This window comes from Oncorhynchus gorbuscha, linkage group LG14 (assembly GCF_021184085.1).
Source record: "Oncorhynchus gorbuscha isolate QuinsamMale2020 ecotype Even-year linkage group LG14, OgorEven_v1.0, whole genome shotgun sequence".
NCBI lineage: Eukaryota > Metazoa > Chordata > Actinopteri > Salmoniformes > Salmonidae > Oncorhynchus > Oncorhynchus gorbuscha.
The window spans coordinates 31,564,645-31,586,022 of NC_060186.1; the positions used below are offsets into that span (position 1 = coordinate 31,564,645).

Here is a 21,378-nt window from a genome sequence, read left to right on the forward strand (position 1 = left end):
TATTTGAATGTTTCACTTACTATGCGTTTATCAAAATACATTTCAGGAAAGAAACGCCGAGTGCTAATGCAGGAAACCAACTCCAGTCGTCTGCTCTGGGCGTCGCCATGACACTTTTTTGGGGGTGTTTGTAAAAATAAACTTTATTGAGATGTACAGTATTGGTAGGCTCTGTTACGCGGTCCTCTCCGCAATAACATTGTCAAATTAGCACATTAAATTATACAAACAAAGCAAAAGAAGTGCAGTATAAATATTGAATTGTTAGCTAGATATGGACCGTCACCGCGCGGAAATGGTCAAATGTTGCGCAACGTTGAAGAAAAACTTCGTAGGCTGCTTACGTACCATCCGGTGTCATAAACGCTTGCTTGTCCTCTGTGTATGAGTCGAGGTGGGATAGATATCACACTTTGTACTTCAACATATAGATAACACATGTGTAATACAACTCAGATCGTAAGAGTTTTGTAACTAAAAGATAATTTGTTGCTCCGTGAGTTTCAAAGTCTCCGTGTCTGGGGCGATGATCAGTGTAAACAGACACTGTGTAACTCTTTTCCGGTCAGTATTTCGGCACTGTCAGAGGCATCTAAACAATGGCACATACTGGGGAACACAGAGTTGGAGAGGTAAGCGTTTTGGTAGTAATCTTGCAGGTAATTACTCTATACATGTGTACTAACGCTGAGGGGTTGTGTTAAATGAGGAAGACACATTTCAATTTAATGAATGCATTCAGTTGTGCAAGTGGCTAGGTATACTCCTTTCCTTTGCTATTAACCATTGCAGGCATAGCTTTTGTTTACTACACAGGTGTGCACAAGTTTATTATCCTTAACAAAACGTGTGTCTGTTTGTTAGCCAAGAATTCTCAAATCCACACTGCTCAATGAAGTTGAGTGGCAAGGCGTTTAGTTAGATTAGATTCGTTTTTGGCGGAGTTTAGCTAGCCTCCCAGCTAACGCAGTGGATCTGGACCGATTCCGTCTGAGAGTCGGGCTCGGCCGACGTCACGTGGCCCGAATCTGGGCCACTTTAGGCATATTACGTATGGCTGGGATGCGGGGATTGAGCTCCGGCTGATTCCGGTGACAGTTATCTGGCCCAAATATATTACTTGGGGGCTCGGGCCGATTGAGGCTACTCTATGGCAGATGATTACACGGGCTGCTTCAAATAATTAATTACTTTCATTCTTTATTTTTCCATATTTTCTCATTGTTTCTGTGATCAAAAAATACAATTAACATTTAAGATTCCTGTTTAAGTAGTATAGTATTTTGATACGTTGTGGGTGGAGGCTCCAGAGTGGTGCAGCGGTCTAAGACCTGATGCATTCGGAAAAGGGCCGCTTCAGGGCCAATTCCTCATTGCTAGCTGGGCTACAAATGACTACATTGAGTCGTTATTATTCAATGCTTGTAAAAATGCCCATAAATGTTTTTTGTAAGATTTTATAAACAATACAAAACAAACGACAACATCATACATCAACTAGCACACACCACACATCTCCAGCCCCCACATCACTTTCCACCACTTGGCCTGAAACTGCACCATTTTGTTTCACTCCATAGCCCACGCACTTTCAATTAAAAAATAAAAACAAATCATAAGATTTTCCATTGTGTTAATGATGGTGGGTTGATAGATTTCTACGGTTTTAGTATACTTTTTTTTGTCCAACCCATTGGGTATCTCACTACACCCCCATAGGCCATGTCTTGAAATATGCAGACAGTAAGTTTACATAGTAATACTTCTGACAGCCAACTTTCTAGCTCCGTCTACAACATCCAGACTTTATTTACCTAATTTAACAGAAATATGGGTGGGGTCTGTATTTTTTTTTATGGGGGACTTAAGCACTTCCGGCCAATAGTTCGAAGCTAGCTAGCTCACTATTTATTTGTTTTGTTTTATTTCACCAGGTAGGCTAGTTGAGAACAAGTTCTCATTTGCAACTGCGACCTGATCAAGATAAAGCAAATTGCAATCTAAATCGCTATCGCTTCTCACAACTTCCCAAACATGAACTCTTGCAAAACTGGCATTTTATGTTCGGTAAGGGGATTCCACAATAACTGGCATAAATGGAAGCTGTTCATGGAGGAGTGTTTTTTTTTTGAGTGAGTGCAGTTGTTAGGTGCCTTTTGATTTGCACCCAACTCCTAAGGAGGATGAGTCTCTTTTGTTTTGGCTCAAAGCATTGAACTTGAAGAAACCACCAAACTGACCCAACGTCTGTTCCTATCACTTCGTGGACAAGAGGCCAACTGAAGAGCATCCCTTCCCTGAGAAGTGGCTGGGCTATGATACTCCAGTACAGACCAGAAAGTGACATCTCACCAGGTCATCAACACATACAGGTAGTTGTTAGCTAGCTGCTACTTGCTAGCTATTATCACAGATAGGGTGTCCTGAATCAGGCAGGAGTTAGTTAGCTAACTTAACTAGCTAGCTTAGCTATATTAAGACTCCTAAGTCTTAACAGACTGTAGCTATATAATTGTTGCCTAGCTAACTCAATTAGCTAGCTTGAGGGCAACCCAACTGATACAGTGTTGCTTGCTTACTAGTCTAGCTAGTTAAAAAACAATATATATATATAACCAGTTAGGCTAGTTGAGAACAAGTTTGTCTAACCGAGTTAGTCCCTATATTGTTAGCTATTCAAAACCTCTGTCTGACAATGTCTCAACCATTCTCGTCATTTGACATTCGTCATTCGACATTTGTCTCGTCAACCATTTTGAAAAGAAGATCGACGACATCCGATCCTCGTTTGCTAAGTCAAACAACACCGCTGGTTCTGCTCACACTGCCCTACCCTGTGCTCTGACCTCTTTCTCCCCTCTCTTTCCAGATGAAATCTCGCGTCTTGTGACGGCCGGCCGCCCAACAACCTGCCCGCTCGACCCTATCCCCTCCTCTCTTCTCCAGACCATTTCCGGAGACCTTCTCCCTTACCTCACCTCGCTCATCAACTTATCCCTGACCGCTGGCTACGTCCCTTCCGTCTTCAAGAGAGCGAGAGTTGCACCCCTTCTGAAAAAACCTACACTCGATCCCTCCGATGTCAACAACTACAGACCAGTATCCCTTCTTTCTTTTCTCTCCAAAACTCTTGAACGTGCCGTCCTTGGTCAGCTCTCCCGCTATCTCTCTCAGAATGACCTTCTTGATCCAAATCAGTCAGGTTTCAAGACTAGTCATTCAACTGAGACTGCTCTTCTCTGTATCACGGAGGCGCTCCGCACCGCTAAAGCTAACTCTCTCTCCTCTGCTCTCATCCTTCTAGACCTATCGGCTGCCTTCGATACTGTGAACCATCAGATCCTCCTCTCCACCCTCTCCGAGTTGGGCATCTCCGGCGCGGCCCACGCTTGGATTGCGTCCTACCTGACAGGTCGCTCCTACCAGGTGGCGTGGCGAGAATCTGTCTCCTCACCACGCGCTCTCACCACTGGTGTCCCCCAGGGCTCTGTTCTAGGCCCTCTCCTATTCTCGCTATACACCAAGTCACTTGGCTCTGTCATAACCTCACATGGTCTCTCCTATCATTGCTATGCAGACGACACACAATTAATCTTCTCCTTTCCCCCTTCTGATGACCAGGTGGCGAATCGCATCTCTGCATGTCTGGCAGACATATCAGTGTGGATGACGGATCACCACCTCAAGCTGAACTTCGGCAAGACGGAGCTGCTCTTCCTCCCGGGAAGGACTGCCCGTTCCATGATCTCGCCATCACGGTTGACAACTCCATTGTGTCCTCCTCCCAGAGCGCTAAGAACCTTGGCGTGATCCTGGACAACAAACTGTCGTTCTCAACTAACATCAAGGCGGTGGCCCGTTCCTGTAGGTTCATGCTCTACAACATCCGCAGAGTACGACCCTGCCTCACACAGGAAGCGGCGCAGGTCCTAATCCAGGCACTTGTCATCTCCCGTCTGGATTACTGCAACTCGCTGTTGGCTGGGCTCCCTGCCTGTGCCATTAAACCCCTACAACTCATCCAGAACGCCGCAGCCCGTCTAGTGTTCAACCTTCCCAAGTTCTCTCACGTCACCCCGCTCCTCCGCTCTCTCCACTGGCTTCCAGTTGAAGCTCGCATCCGCTACAAGACCATGGTGCTTGCCTACGGAGCTGTGAGGGGAACGGCACCTCAGTACCTCCAGGCTCTGATCAGGCCCTACACCCAAATAAGGGCACTGCGTTCATCCACCTCTGGCCTGCTCGCCTCCCTACCACTGAGGAAGTACAGTTCCCGCTCAGCTCAGTCAAAACTGTTCGCTGCTCTGGCTCCCCAATGGTGGAACAAACTCCCTCACGACGCCAGGACAGCGGAGTCAATCACCACCTTCCGGAGACACCTGAAACCCCACCTCTTTAAGGAATACCTAGGATAGGATAAAGTAATCCTTCTCACCCCCCCCCCCCCCCTTAAAATATTTAGATGCACTATTGTAAAGTGGTTGTTCCACTGGATGTCATAAGGTGAATGCACCAATTTGTAAGTCGCTCTGGATAAGAGCGTCTGCTAAATGACTTAAATGTAAAATGTAAAATGTCTCCCCCATGCCATGATTAACCCCATCCTTGCTGGCATGCCACTGGTGATGCTCATGAAATGTCTGTAACTACCTAAATTAAACATTATCAAGTCTTTTCTTTTTTAACCTAACCCATGACCAGTAGGCTGTCTGTGTATTTTATTTTGTTAAACTTGTGGCCTAGTTTTTTTTGACAGATGAAGACCACTCTGGTGATGCAGTCTCTGATCTGTGTGTACCAATGCCACCGCAGTGTAAAGATGCTGATACTCAATGGGAAGTTCCAGCACTGACTGAACACAGCTAAGTATCAAGAGAATCAGTCAACAAGCCCACCTGCCACAAACAAACCCAATGTGGTGGTGCAGAGCCATTGACCCATACCATCCTGAAGAATGACATTAGCTCAGTGTTGTATACTGGCCATCCTTTTCTTTGACCATGTAGCATTTCTGCAGAGTGCATATCAGTGATCAAATACTCTTAACCTTGATGAAGCTGAAGCTGAATCTACTCCAGGGTGATCTTGCTGAACGCTTTGTTGTGTCCCAGGGAGTAGTGTTGCACTCTCTTAGTTCCCCAACACCACTTGCATCATTGACTGCTCTGAAACCACTCTTCAGAAAGTACACAACATTGATTCCAGAGGGAAGTCATACAGCCACTATTAGTCCAGCAATACTCTCCAGTATTTGGTGGCCATTGCCCATGTTAGTTTATCCTGCATATGGAGGCAGATGCAGTGACAAGATCATCACCCAAAACTCTGGCTTCCTGGAATACCTTAGGCCTGGCAATGAAATTATGACAGACAGGGGCTTCACCATCCGAGATCTGCTGAATGAGAGGAAGGTAAACCTTGCCATACCAGCCTTCACTCAGAAAGGAAGCCACAAGCACAAGAAGGATAGCTAATGTGCGTATTCATGTTGAGAGTTATCAGACAACTCCAAGGTGTTCAAAATCCTCTTCCAGACACTTCTCATCAACCTGACACACAAAATAGACAAAGTCCTCAGCATCGGTGCAGCACTTGTTAACATGCAGGGTGAGATCATCCATGAGGATGCCGAGTGAGCAGTGAGAATGTTCATACATCTGAAATGTAACTTTATACACTCATTTCATCCACATGAGATACTGTGTGTGTACAGTGCATCTGGAAAGTATTTAGACCCTTTGACATTTTCCACATTTGGTTACAGCCTAATTCTAAAATATATAAAAATGTTCTCTCTCGTCGATCTACACACAATAGCCCTCAATGACCAAGCAAAAACAAGTTGTATACATTTTTGCAAATGTATACAAAAACAACTGAAATATCACATTTACATAAGTATTCAGACTCTTTACTCAGTACTTTGTTGAAGCACCTTTGGCAGCAATTACGGCCTCAAGTTTTCTTGGGTATGACGCTACAGGCTTGGCACACTACTATTTGGGGAGTTTCTGCCATTCTCTGCAGATCCTCTCAAGTTCTGTCAGGTTGGATGGGGAACGTCGCTGCACCGCTATTTTCAGGTCACTCTAGAGATGTTCCATCAGGTTCAAGTCCGGGCTCAGGCTGGGCCACTCAAGGACATTCAGAGACTTGTCCCGAAGCCAATCCTGTTGGAAGGTGAACCTTCGCCCCAATCTGAGGTCCTGAGCGCTCTGGAGCAGGTTTTCAACAAGGATCTCTCTGTACTTTGCTCCGTTCATCTTTCCCTCGATCCTGACTCGTCTCCCAGTCCCTGCTTCACCATAGAGATGGTGCCAGGTTTCCTCCAGACTTGACGCTTGGCATATTCAAGCCAAATCGTTCAAATTTTGGTTTCATTAGACCAGAGAATCTTGTTTCTCATGGTCAGAGTCTTTAGGTGCCTTTTGGAAAACTCTAAGCGGGCTGTCATGTGCCATTTACTAAGGAGTGGCTTCCGTCTGGCCGCTCTACCATAAAAGCCTGATTAGTGGAGTGCTGCAGAGATGGTTGTCCTTCTGGAAGGTTCTCCCATCTCCACAGAGGAACTCTGGAGCTCTATCAGAGTGACCATTCTGCTCTCGGTCACCTCCCTGACCAAGGCCCTTCTCCCCCGATTGCTCAGTTTGGTCAGGCGGCCAGCTCTAGGAAGTCTTGGTCTTTCTAAACTTCCATTTAAGAATGATTGAGGTTACTGTGTTCTTGGGGACCTTCAATGCTGCATACATTTTTTTTGGTACCCTTCCCCAGATCTGTGCCTCGACACAATCCTGTCTCTGAGCTCTACAGTTTTTGTTCTGACATGCACTGTCAACTGTGGGACCTTTATATAGACAGGTGTGCCTTTCCAAATCATATGTCCAATCAACTGAATTTACCACAGGTGGACTCCAATCAAGTTGTAAAAACATCAAGGATGATCAATGGAAACAGGGGTCTCATAGTAAAGGCTCTGAATACTTATGTAAATAAGGTATTTCTAGTTTTTCTTTTTAATAAATTAAGCATTTCTAAAACGGTTTTCGCTTTGTCATTATGGGGTATTGTGTGTAGATTGATGAGAAAAAATATCAATTTTAGAATAAGGCTGTAACTGAACAAAATGTGGAAAAGGGGAAGGGGTCTGAACTTTCTGAATGCAATGTATATTTTTTTTACTATTTAATTTAATCTGAATCATTTGTATGTTCCTACATTTGAAATCTACTGTAACTTTGCATGTTTCTGATAATTACAGGCATCCACTAGGTGCCGCTATCATGCCTTCTTAAATATATTTACAATACATTTTCTTCAACACCAAAATGTCTAACACACCAAGAGGGAAGACAACTGTTTATCAAGTGCCAGCCACACTGTTTTCTTCATTTGTGCACTTGAAAACCAAAACCAGAATCAAACAGGAAACACATTTGAAACCATTTGACATGCCTCCTTGTCCTTCATTTCAAAAGGTTAAGGAACAAAGAAAATGTCAAGTGCAATTTCAGTGTTTATTTAACACCATTTTCCAAGTGTAAGATGAGTTACGGTATGTTCGCATAATAAGTTAATGAAGTGTCATTATGAAAAGAAAGCGCTATGCAAGGTTCAATAAAAATATATTCATAAATCATAAGGAGTTATCCGTAGGCATTAGATAAACATGTATGAAGAGAGCTGTACAAGGCAAGACAAAAAAACCAAGAGTTATGCTTGGATAATAAGGTAGAGCTGACAGAGGTTTACAATGGTCAAAATATAAGAACTATTCAAAAACACAAGTATTAGGCACGAGCCTAAATACCACAGATTAACATATTTGGACTACAGAGTTAGTCTGCCTAACTAAAACTCATCTACTATCCTTGGCAGCATGTGTGAAATAGAATACCTTCAGTTTAGAGATAACATCAGCACAGAACTTCACATCAAACGGCACATCAATAACAACCTGCTCGGATAGAGCCAGACAAGCCGTTTACATCTCACCAGTTCTGTGCAGAACATGCCCATTTGCACCTTCATGTAATACCCAAGAGCTCCATTAGGTTGCAGCTGAGGAACCCCATCCATCACATCTGTTAGTTAGCCAGAGAACAGTTTAGTCAGAGACTCACATTTCTTACTCACAACAGGACATTTGATTTCTAGAATTTCTTGAGAGTTTAACACTAAATGGGCTTGCAGAAAGCCATGGCTCCTTGTCACTCACTACTGTGCCTCTATTCTCCTGACTAAACCCACAACTCTCCATCCATGTGTAGGCAACCTGCTCGTTCTCCTTGCCATATGTGGTTGCTGAGTTCCCATGGAACTTTGGGAAGAGATGCTCCCGCACAAAGTTGTCTGGATTTGTTGAGGTGCGCACAGGAACCTTTGCTGACTACAACACATGGGATGCACTCTGTGCTTTAGTGACCTCCTAAAGGCTGGCACATTTACACTCCTCCAGCTTAACATCAACGTCATAAAATGACAAGCGTTTCTGACACTGCATGTTGATGCCATGTTCACCATGAGGCTGCTGGAGCTGTGTGGCTGCCCCTGGAACTTGAGGACTGTTTGGTTTAGCTTTTATGCACTTGTGCAGAATGATCCCCACTGGAACATTGGCCCCTTCCAAACTCTTTTTAAATATGTTGTGAGTGGTACACAGGTTGTATGGAAAGTGCTGGTTGAGAACTTGTCACTTGGTTTGTGACGTTTGCCACAGATCTCGCTCAACCTTTTTGGGGATAGATTTGGCTGCGTCGCTGAGTTCCACTGGCATTGCTCATTTGTACAGGACACCCCTGTCAATCCACCGCACACAGCATTCTGCATCTTCAACAATCAACTATAGTTAGAATAATCTATTACAGTACAGACCACTAGTTTACATGGTGTTCACGGTTGACTAGTTACAGTTCCTTTTTCACTAGTAGGTTTAGGTTATGATGGTGATTTCCTATTTGATTGTAAAATTCACCTTGCTCCTGTACCTACTTCATGGCCTTTCGAGATTGATATACTTACATAATGAGCCATTGAAACCAAGAACCGTGTGTCCGACGCAGCAAGATTAGTTTAATGGGAAATGCAACCGCAATGCACTTTGACACGTTGTAGGCTAATTATAGGGAGAAGCACCCATTCAGGTCCTTTTTCACAATTGATTGCAGCAGCTCACCTCATCAGCATAGACTACCGGCAGCTCATTTTCCAACCTCTTGTCAAAAAAGGGTACGTCTGGAACAGCGGAGTGAGTTCTCTGTCAGGAAACCCCTCTTGTTTTGAGTACTCTGGAAATGAACCATGATCAAGAACACGTAAAAAGTTGAGGCTCTTCACGTTCAGCAAACCTCTGGGTTATGTGTAGTATGATTCCATTGAGTATTTCAAAGTACAGCTGTCGGTATCTGTCCAGGAGGCCATATCAAGATGCGGATTAAACAGTGATCTGCACAGGTGCAGCTTGTGCTGGGCACAATAAAAAGCGACTCTAAAATGTGCAGTTTTGTCATGCAAAATAATGCGACAGATATCAAGTTGAGGGAGTGTGCAATTGGCATGCTGACTGCAGGAATGTCCACCGGAGCTATTGCCAGAATTTAATGTTCACTGCTCTACCATAAGCCGCCTACGTCGTTTTGGAGAATTTCGCAGTATGTCCAACCGACCTCACGACCACAGACCACGTGTATGGCGTCGTGTGGCTGAGCGGGTTTGCTGTCGTCAACGTTGTGACCAGAGTGCCCAATGGTGGTGGGGCTATGGGATGGGCAGACATAAGCTACGGACAATGAACACAATTGCATTTTATCAATTTGAATGCACAGGGATACCGTGACGAGACTGAGGCCCATTGACGTGCCATTCATCTGCCGCCATCACCTCATGTTTCAGCATGATAATGCATGTCCCCTTGTCGCAAGGATCTGTACACAATTCCTGGAAGCGTCCCAGTTCTTCCATGGCCTGCATACTCACCAGACGTGTCACCCATTGAGCATTTTTGGGATGCTCTGAATCGACGTGTATGACAACAGTGTTCCAGTTCCTGTATTTGTATTTCCAGTCTTGTGAAATCCATAGATTAGGGCTTAATGAATTTATAAAACATTTCTGATTTCCTAATATGAACTGTAACTCAATCTTCAAAATTGTTGCATTTTGCACTTATTTTTCTTCAGTATAACACCCTTATCTTTGACATAGTGTGCTATGAATGTTAATTGACATTTGCAGGATATGTCTGTGGTGTCATCCACCTGGACTGCAATATAGGGTGCTGAACTGATCTCACTGTCAACAGGGTTGGGTAGGTTACTTTTTAAATGTAATCCGTTAGTTACCTGTCTAAAATTGTAATCAGTAACGTAACTTTTGGATTACCTAAACTCTAACGTAATCTGATTACTTTCCGTTTCTTTTGGATTACTTCACCTGTAAAACATAAGAAAAAAATATTACCAATTTAACAACATTTATTGCAGAACCACATTAGAACACATCGCAAAACATTGACAAATGTATTTAAGCCCTGTATAACTGCCTCTATCATTCGTCCTTCATCCTGATCTTGTCCATTTACACTTATATGATCTGATCACAGTCAGACCACAATGCATCTTTTAATCGTGTACACCTGTCTAAAAGTGTGGGCTCAAACACAATGTGCAGGACAAAGTATACATGTTAAAACCAGGTATAAGTAAGGGCTTAAGTAACATAGATGGTGCTAAACACTTATCCACGGGACACCGGTACAAAAAGGTATGAAAATGTTTCCACTCACTACTGTAAGTCGCTCTGGATAAGTGTCTGCTAAATGACTAAAATGAGAAATAGGTCGATTTTTTTCTTCTTTTTTTTCTTCTTTTTACACATTTAGTCCGAGCTAGGTGCAATAAACCAACATATCAGACATGGCACTGCAGTAGGCCTATTCTGAAGCGAGCCTACTCAGATGATTGAAGGCAGAAATTGCTGTTGTATTGCAGCAAAATGACATGCTCTAGATGAGCACCAGGCATCCTGTTTCCACCATAGCTGAAAAGACGCTCAACTGGGGCACTGGAGTGTTGTACTTCAGAAACAAGTTCTGGACTATGGGAAACGATTTCAAGGAGTCCAAAGACTTGTCTTTGAGGTACTTCCTCACCTTGTCCTCTGCATTGCCACGGGCCCCATTTGTTGCACCTCCGGAAAAAAAAAAGTGTATTCTGACTCAGACTCATTCTGTGCTCCCTCATCAACCTCTTCGGAGTGTGTTCTCTACATAGAAGCTGTTTCTTGAACTAATGTGCTCTGCATCTCCTCCCTCTTTCCAAGGTTGTGCCAACACAGTCGAAACTTTGTCACTGTAGCTGGTGCCATTTTTGCTTTATGGGTGCTTAGCATAGGTTCAAACCGGCGGTCTATAGCCTCAATGACCGCAGTGATGATGTGTACAGAGAATGTCGCAAGAGGTATTTTCTCTGAGAGCTTAGACTTCAAGCTTGTTGTTGGGATAAGAAAGCCAAGAAAACACTTCTTCTCCATGAAGATCAATAGAGGATGTGAGTGGCTGTAGGACTGTACTGTACTCCTTGAGAAAAGAAATCTCACGAGGATGTAGTTTGCTGCTCACACCCAGGTCTTCACAGATTTGCCCCAGCTGGTCAATGTATAAACATTGGGTTGTTATTTTACCTGAAATGTACAAGGTCCTTTTTTTTGCTTGGATCTTCGTATAATTTTGACCCATTTTGAGTCACACAAAATCATTGGGCTCTACTACGACAATTAATCCACAGATAAAAAGGGAAACTAAGTTAGTTTCTCTCCTAGTTCTTCTTCTGTGGACTTTATATGGCGGTTGACAACAAACTTTAAGGTGTGTTACCGCTACTGACTGGAGTGTGGACCTCGTTCATCTTTCAGTCACCCCAGAACAAATTAACTAGCAACAGCAAGCTAGCTAGCTAGCTAAATGTCCATGAATGTTTCGACCTGGCCCCAAATTAATATAGTTGGTTCAGAATTAGTTTTGATATTTCAACCTGTGTCCTGATCGCGTCTGGTGGGGATAGACAAACTCACCATGCGCACACGTGGAGCCGGTTTGGTCATAATGTTAAGGTTGCTCTTCAAAATTGTGTGATATGTAAGTTTTCATTTTAAACTATCTATATTTGTCAGTCCAAAATTACTTTTTAATTCTGTAATCGAAAGAGATGTATTTCCTGTTAAAGTTATTTACAGTTTCTATGCCTTTAGTTTTCCATGTGGCCCAATTTATCGGTGAATTTTGAAACTCTACCCAAGTATTGTTCCATAAGGTTGTGTTGTTAGGAAGTGATATTGGTTCTTGTAGAATTTTTCATTTTCTTCCATTTTGTTAATGTTCTTAACAAGTATTGACTGATACTGACTTGATGAAGTCAGAGGAAGGCTACACTCCTCAAAGCCATCATCTCGCCACTCAACTCCATCTGTCTGTCTGTCTGTACAGAGTTCCACGTTGCAACACCTGTAGCAGCGTACGACCTGAGGAAAGTGGAGCTGACCCCTCTGGAACAGAGGAAACTGACTTTTGACTCTCATGCCATGGTCATTGAGCTGGAGAGCAATGGTGGGTGCATCATTTTGGACTTGATCTGTAACTCTGCTTCTGTGTTGCCTTTTCTGAAATCTATTCTGAAGTGGAAGTCACATTCAGACCAGGAAAGGCAAATAAGGTGATAATTGATCCACAGTGTAATAAAGAAACTGGACTGTTGTAATCCTGATGATCAATTCTTTAATGATTTCTCTATTTTCAGGCTTTGAAAAGCGCCAAGCAGAAATCATAGTAGCGGCTCTGGTGACTCTGGCAACAGCCAACATGGACATAGTGTACAAAGACATGGTGACTGGAGCACACCAGGTACCACACACAAACACACCACACTCACAGCACACCAGGTACCCCACACACAGCACACCTGGTACCCCACACTCACAGGACACCAGGTACCACACACGCACCACACCAGGTACAAAACACAGCCCACCAGGTACCACACACACACCACACTCACAGTAGTCCAGGTACCACACACCGCACTCACAGCAGCCCAGTTACCACACTCAAAGCAAACCAGGTACCACAATCACAGCAGCCCAGGTAACACACACACACCACACTCACAGCGGCCCAGTTACCACATTACACCAGATACCACACTCACAGCAGCCCAGTTACCACACTCACACCACACCAGGTACCACACTCATATCAGCCCAGGTACCACACTCAAAGCAAACCAGGTACCACACTCAAAGCAAACCAGGTACCACAATCACAGCAGCCCAGGTAACACACACACACCACACTCACAGCGGCCCAGTTACCACATTACACCAGATACCACACTCACAGCAGCCCAGTTACCACACTCACACCACACCAGGTACCACACTCATATCAGCCCAGGTACCACACTCAAAGCAAACCAGGTACCACACTCAAAGCAAACCAGGTACCACAATCACAGCAGCCCAGGTACCACACACACACACCACACTCACAGCAGCCCAAGTACCACACGCACACACCAGTTACCACAGGCACACACACCACACCCGTTACCACACTCACAGCAACCGAGGTACCACGCACCCCACACTCACAGCAGTCCAGGTACCACACACACAGCACACCAGGTACCACACACACCACACCCACAGCATCCCGCTTGCTACCCAAGCTAAAGAAGACCAGACTATCACTTACACTTGTGACTGCTGGTATGTATGACAGTGTGTGCTTCAGTTACACCCATGGAATTGCAATACTCTGAACCTTCACCCCCACATTACACCCTCTTTCAACCACTCCCTTGTAGGTTGTTTCTGTTGTAAGACACCCCCGCCCCCCTTCTCTCGCTCTCTCTCTCCTGTGTATCTTGTTTAGGAGATTGCGCTGCAGCAGATCATGGCTCACCTGGACTCCATCAGGAAAGACATGGTGATCCTGGAGAAGAGTGAGTTTGCCAACCTGCGCTCGGAGAACGCTGTACGTACATAAACCCTTTCCTCCTCCACACAATCACTGCCTGTCTATCTCTCCTGAGCTAACAAGTGCACTAGGGATCTATAATAATAATAATAACAATATGCATTCTACATAAACCTGTATGTCTCTCTGCAGAAAATGAAGACAGAGTTGGATCAGATAAGGAACAGGCTGATGGTGAGAAGTGATAACAGAGAGCCAAAAAAATACTATTTTTATTGATGAACATGTTACCTTTTTTTTTTTTTACCCCCTTTTCTCCCCAATTTCGTGGTATCCAATTGTTAGTAGTTACCATCTTGTCTCATCGCTACAACTCCCGTACAGGCTCGGGAGAGACGAAGGTTGAAAGCCATGCGTCCTCCGAAACACAGCCCAACCAAGCCGCACTGCTTCTTAACACAGCGCGCATCCAACCCAGAAGCCAGCCGCACCAATGTGTCGGAGGAAACACCGTGCACCTGGCGACCTTGGTTAGTGTGCACTGCGCCCGGCCCGCCACAGGAGTCGCTGGTGCGCGATGAGACAAGGATATCCCTACAGGCTAAACCCTCCCTAACCCAGACAATGCTAGGCCAAATGTGGGTCGCCCCACGCACCTTCCGGTCGCGGCCAGCTGCGACAGAGCCTGAGCGCGAACCCAGAGTCTCTGGTGGCACATGTGTGTGTCCTGTTCTGGACTATTCAGCAGGAGTGTGGGGTGCTAAGAGGTATTTTAGAAAGGAACATGTCCATAACAGAGCAGTACATTACTTTTTTGGTGTCCACAAGTTTGCACCTATACTTGCAATAACTGGGGACATGGGCTAGGATCCCTGTGCGGTGAGATGGAAGGCATGTGTGGTGAGACTATGGGATAGACTGTTGGATATGCCAAATGCCAGAAGAGCTAGTAAAGTTTTTCAATGGGATCTATCTATAGGGGAACATGGACAACTGAAATGTTTGACCTTTTTCAACAGTCTGACTGTGAACATCTTTACAAAAAAACAAATTAAGGGAGACATGGATATGATTAAAAAAACAACTGTTGATGCAATATGAAAAAGAATGGGTGGAGGAGATTAATCTTAAACCCAAGTTGAGAACCTTTTGTTTTATTAAGGGTGAATTTGTGTGTGTGATATTATGTATAACCTACCTAAAAGCAAGAGATCGCCATGTGCACAGGTAAGATCAGAGATATTGTCTCTGCGTATTGAAACAGGTCCGATCAGGGATATTTCCTCTGCGTATTGAAACAGGTCAGATCAGGGATATTTTCTCTGCGTATTGAAACAGGTCAGATCAGGGATATTTTCTCTGCGTATTGAAACAGGTCAGATCAGGGATATTTTCTCTGCGTATTGAAACAGGTCAGATCAGGGATATTTTCTCTGCGTATTGAAACAGGTCAGATCAGGGGTATTTCCTCTGCTTATTGAAAAAGGTTGGTAATTGTGGTGAAATGGAAGAGGAAAGACTAACTATTGGAACCTTGATGAAATAGAGAATGAAACTGATTTTATCCTCTATTGCCTTTTCTACCAAGATATACACTTGCTCTTATTCCAGAAAGACCACCAGATATACCCTGGCATTATGTGGCTGAACGATGAGAAACTGAAATGTTTTTTTATCCATTGTATATTTCCGTTTGCAAAATATTTAGATAAAGCCTGGAATAAAAGGTAGACATCTATTATAGGTAGACATTTTTATGTCTACCTATAATTATAAAAAATATTTAGCTTCTATGTCGTAAATGGCACGTGTGTATGTAGATTGTGTATAGGCTTGTCTCCCACATGAATCTTCTCTTTGTGCTAGACTGGGTTCAAATGCCTTCTGTTTCTTTATGTATTTATTTATCTCTATGTTATGCATGTACACTACCATTCAAAAGTTTAGGGTCACTTAGAAATGTCCTTGTTTTTAAAAGAAAAGCACTTTTTTGTCCATTAAAATAACATCAATACAGTGTAGACATTGTTAATGTTGTAAATGACTATTGCAACTGTAAACGGAAGATTTTTTAATGGAATATCTACAGAGGCCCATTATCAGCAACAATTGTGTTAGCTAATCCAAATGTGTCATTTTAAAAAGCTGATTGATCATTAGAAAACCCTTTTGCAATTATGTCAGCACAGCTGAAAACTGTTGTCCTGATTAAAGAAGCAATAAAACTGGCCTTTATCTGTGGGTTCGACTACAGGCTCAAAATGGCCAGAAACATAGAACTTACTTCTGAAACTCGTCAGTCTATTCTTGTTTTGAGAAATGAAGGCAATTCCATGTGAAACAGATGCCTCACAAGTCTTCAACTGGCAGCTTCATTAAATAGTACCCGCAAAACACCAGTCTCAACATCAACCGTGAAGAAGCAACCCTGAGACGCTGGCCATCTAGGTAGAGTTCCTCTGTCCAGTGTCTGTTCTTTTGCCCATCTTAATCTTTTCTTTTTATTGGCCAATCTGAGATATGGCTTTTTCTTTGCAACTCTGCCTAGGCGGCCAGCATTCCGGAGTTGCATCTTCACTGTTGACATTGAGCCTGGTGTTTTGCGGGTACTATTTAATGAAGCTGTCAGTTGAGGATTTGTGAGGCATCTGTTTCTCAAACTAGACACTAATGTACTTTTCCTCTGTATGGCACCAAGGGCCTCCCACTACTCTTTCTATTCAGGTTAGAGCCAGTTTGCATTGTTCTGTGAAGGGAGTTGTACGCAGTGTTGTACAAGATCTTCAGTTTCTTGCCTATTTCTCACATGGTATAGCCTTCATTTCTCAGAACAAGAATAGACTGACGAGTTTCAGAAGAAAGTTCTTTGTTTCTGGTCATTTTGAGCCTGTAATCGAGCCCACAAATGCTGATGCTCCACATACTCAACTAGTCTAAAGAAGGCCAGTTTTATTGCTTCTTTAAATCAGAAGAAAAAAATTCAGCTGTACTAACATAACGAAAAATTGCAAAAGGGTTTTCTGATGATAAATCAGCCTTTTAAAATGATAAACCTGGATTAGCTAACACAACGTGCCATTGGAACACAGGAGTGATGGTTGCTGATAATGGGTCTCTGTACGTCTATGTAGACATTCCATTAAAAATCTGCCGTTTCTAGCTACAATAGTAATTTACAACAATAAATGTCTCCACTGTATTTCTGTTCAATTTGATGTTATTTTTATGGACTTTTTTTTACTTTTCTAAGTGACCCCAAACTTTTGAACGGTTGTGTTGTGTGTATTCTTTTACTGCTCTATGTATATATTTGTTTGGATAACCTTATTTACTATTATGTATTGATTTTTACCTTACATTTCTCTCTTTATGTGATGCGCAAAGAATTATTGTAATGTTTGTTTGTGTCAATTAATCCCATAAGGGATGGGTTGCCAATTGGTGATTTGACATGAAAATAAAATGTAATTCATTCACTATATTATTACTGTATGTTCTATGTAATTCTGAGTTATCATTTCATCTGTTTATTGTTAAACTATAACTTATGAATAATGTAATAGTTTATCAGTAGTTTATCAGATAGCTCAGTGGTTTCTCACTCTGTAAGTACATCATGTGACTTGTGTGGATACATCCAAAATGGCACCCTATTCCCTACATAGTGCACTGCTTTTGGGCCCTGGTCAAACGTTGTGCACTATAAAAGAGAATAAGTTGCCTTTTGGGATGCTACAATAACTTGTGTATCCTGTTTTCACTTCAGGAGGAGAGTAAGAAGGTCCGAGCTGAGGCCAAGCTGGACATCAACCTGGAGAGGAGCAGGGTCACTGACATGGTGTGTGCGAGCGCATACGCGTGTGATTGATTATTACTCCTGAGACCTTGAATTGACATTCTGCCACATGCTTTCTCTTTCTCACTGGGCATCTGTCTCTTTGTCAGTTTACTGAGCAGGAGAAGAAACTTATGGAGAACAGCACAGAGTACCACAGGAAGGTAAAATGCCATCTTGTCCATGATGATATTTCTATACTCCCACCACAGGCTATAACAGCTGCATTTCTTTATGGGGCGGATTCCCAGAAACAGATTAAGCCTAGTCCTGTATTAAGAAGCACATTTTAGTCCAGGACTAGGCTTATACCATGCCTGTGAAACCAGCGATATGAGTATAGTAATATGATTCCCTATGTTAATGTTCTCCTCAGAATGCAGTCATTGACCACGAAACAATGGAGACGACTAAAAAGATTGATCTAGAGGTGGCCTCCCTGAAAACTCTACTGGAGTCGCTGAAGCTGGAAACCATCCGCTACCTTGCAGGTAGTGTGTGTTTGTATGCCAAATCAAATGATATTTGTCACATGCTTCGTACGCAACAGGTCTAGACTAACAGTGAAATGCTTACTCACAGGTCCTTTTCCCACGATGCAGAGTTAAAGATATGTGCTTGTTGACACATATCTGCATATTCAACTATTCTTTGAAATATGGTATGAATTTAAGTGGGATCATGATATACCCCCCTCTGCTTTTCTTTTTGGTAGCGTCCGTTTTCGCCTGCCTAGCGATTGCCTTGGGATTTTACCGCCTTTGGAAGTGACCGTCTCTGCTGTGGGGGTTTGATTGCATTGTACATAGATCCCACTGGGTGCACACTGGTTAAATCAATGTTGGTTTCATGTAATTTCAATTTCTACTTTTATGTATTTCTACTTTTAAATGGCAATCTAGAGTACATGGAGAGCTAAGACTAAGGCCAAGCATGAGTCATTAAAATCAATTAATCAACCTATTAAACAAAGTCAATCGGATATTTTGAACATAACTGTTGAGTGATACAATGTACAATAAACCTATTCATAGGCACTATATCTATAGGTTATACAAATGGCTCATACTTCCAAGAACTGTATTTGGATATGGATTCCACATGACTTGGAAATAAATAACTTTTCCCAATGAACCACATTTATCTCAATTCAATGGCTCAGACATAAGAGGCATGTGGCAGGGTCTACAGTCAATCACGGACTACAAGATGAAATCCAGCCCAGTCACGGACCAGGATGTCTTGCTCCCAGGCAGACTAAATAACTTTTTTGCCCGCTTTGAGGACAATACAGTGCCACTGACACGGCCTGCAACGGAAACATGCGGTCTCTCCTTCACTGCAGCCGAGGTGAGCAAGACATTTAAACGTGTTAACCCTCGCAAGGCTGCAGGCCCAGACGGCATCCCCAGCCGCGCCCTCAGAGCATGCGCAGACCAGCTGGCCGGTGTGTTTACGGACATATTCAATCAATCCCTATACCAGTCTGCTGTTCCCACATGCTTCAAGAGGGCCACCATTGTTCCTGTTCCCAAGAAAGCTAAGGTAACTGAGCTAAACGACTACCGCCCGTAGCACTCACTTCCGTCATCATGAAGTGCTTTGAGAGACTAGTCAAGGACCATATCACCTCCACCCTACCTGACACCCTAGACCCACTCCAATTTGCTTACCGCCCAAATAGGTCCACAGACGATGCAATCTCAACCACACTGCACACTGCCCTAACCCACCTGGACAAGAGGAATACCTATGTGAGAATGCTGTTCATCGACTTCAGCTCGGCATTCAACACCATAGTACCCTCCAAGCTCGTCATCAAGCTCGAGACCCTGGGTCTCGACCCCGCCCTGTGCAACTGGGTACTGGACTTCCTGACGGGCCGCCCCAGGTGGTGAGGGTAGGCAACAACATCTCCTCCCCGCTGATCCTCAACACGGGGGCCCCACAAGGGTGCGTTCTGAGCCCTCTCCTGTACTCCCTGTTCACCCACGACTGCGTGGCCACGCACGCCTCCAACTCAATCATCAAGTTTGCGGACGACACAACAGTGGTAGGCTTGATTACCAACAACGACGAGACGGCCTACAGGGAGGAGGTGAGGGCCCTCGGAGTGTGGTGTCAGGAAAATAACCTCACACTCAACGTCAACAAAACTAAGGAGATGATTGTGGACTTCAGGAAGCAGCAGAGGGAACACCCCCCTATCCACATCGATGGAACAGTAGTGGAGAGGGTAGCTAGTTTTAAGTTCCTCGGCATACACATCACAGACAAACTGAATTGGTCCACTCACACTGACAGCGTCGTGAAGAAGGCGCAGCAGCGCCTATTCAACCTCAGGAGGCTGAAGAAATTCGGCTTGTCACCAAAAGCACTCACAAACTTCTACAGATGCACAATCGAGAGCATCCTGGCGGGCTGTATCACCGCCTGGTACGGCAACTGCTCCGCCCTCAACCGTAAGGCTCTCCAGACGGTAGTGAGGACTGCACAACGCATCACCGGGGGCAAACTACCTGCCCTCCAGGACACCTACACCACCCGTTGTTACAGGAAGGCCATAAAGATCATCAAGGACATCAACCACCCGAACCACTGCCTGTTCACCCCGCTATCATCCAGAAGGCGAGGTCAGTACAGGTGCATCAAAGCTGGGACCGAGAGACTGAAAAACAGCTTCTATCTCAAGGCCATCAGACTGTTAAACAGCCACCACTAACACTGAGTGGCTGCTGCCAACACACTGTCATTGACACTGACCCAACTCCAGCCATTTTAATAATGGGAATTGATGGGAAATGATGTAAATATATCACTAGCCACTTTAAACAATGCTACCTTATATAATGTTACTTACCCTACATTATTCATCTCATATGCATATGTATATACTGTACTCTACATCATCGACTGCATCCTTATGTAACACATGTATCACTAGCCACTTTAACTATGCCACTTTGTTTACTTTGTCTACACACTCATCTCATATGTATATACTGTACTCGATACCATCTACTGTATGCTGCTCTGTACATCACTCATTCATATATCCTTATGTACATGTTCCTTATCCCCTTACACTGTGTATAAGACAGTAGTTTTGGAATTGTTAGTTAGATTACTTGTTGGTTATCACTGCATTGTCGGAACTAGAAGCACAAGCATTTCGCTACACTCGCATTAACATCTGCTAACCATGTGTATGTGACAAATAAAATTTGATTTGATTTTGATTTATTGAATACTTAAATCATTGTCCATTCCTGATTTTGATTTCAGTTAGTCTTTAATTTCCAAGCTGCCGATAGTGATAACACAGAACACAAACCGTCTGCGTGCGTGCGCACGCTATCGTGCATAAATTTATTTTGTCCCCCTACACCAAATGCGGTCACCACACGCAGGTTAAAATATCAAAACAAACTGAACCAATGACATTAATTTGGGGACAGGTCAAAGCATTAAACATGTATGGCAATTTAGCTAGTTAGCTTGCACTTGCTAGCTAACGTTAATTTGTCCTATTTATCTAGCTTGCAGTTGCTAGCTAATTTGTCCTGGAATATAAACA

The 21,378-nt window shown here is 43.6% G+C and overlaps 2 protein-coding genes across 2 annotated transcripts in view; one reads left to right on the forward strand and one right to left on the reverse strand.

Annotated features, from left to right (window-relative positions):
- alg8 (ALG8 alpha-1,3-glucosyltransferase) overlaps positions 1–1,677 on the reverse strand; it is a 32,947-nt gene extending 31,270 nt beyond the window's left edge. Inside the window, exon 1 of the mRNA XM_046297775.1 lies at positions 21–1,677. Within this exon, the coding sequence (XP_046153731.1) occupies positions 21–109 (89 nt within the window). The 5' untranslated portion in view covers positions 110–1,677. The remainder of the gene's footprint in view (positions 1–20) is intronic.
- ccdc90b (coiled-coil domain containing 90B) lies at positions 314–18,940 on the forward strand. The gene is made up of 9 exons (XM_046297776.1): positions 314–632; positions 12,479–12,598; positions 12,789–12,892; positions 13,922–14,023; positions 14,159–14,200; positions 17,733–17,804; positions 17,912–17,965; positions 18,178–18,292; positions 18,517–18,940. The coding sequence occupies exons 1-9, from the start codon at positions 527–529 to the stop codon at positions 18,570–18,572; spliced, it is 771 nt and encodes a 256-aa protein (XP_046153732.1). The 5' UTR covers positions 314–526; the 3' UTR covers positions 18,573–18,940.
- Positions 18,941–21,378: the final 2,438 nt, after the last annotated feature.

Excerpts from the sequence above, each read along its gene's own strand:
- ccdc90b (XM_046297776.1), top strand. The coding sequence starts at position 527 with ATGATCAGTGTAAACAGACACTGTGTAACTCTTTTCCGGTCAGTATTT. Across the intron at positions 633-12,478 it reads GGGAACACAGAGTTGGAGAG|AGTTCCACGTTGCAACACCT; the intron begins GTAAGCGTTTTG and ends CTGTCTGTACAG. Across the intron at positions 14,201-17,732 it reads AGATAAGGAACAGGCTGATG|GAGGAGAGTAAGAAGGTCCG; the intron begins GTGAGAAGTGAT and ends TTTTCACTTCAG.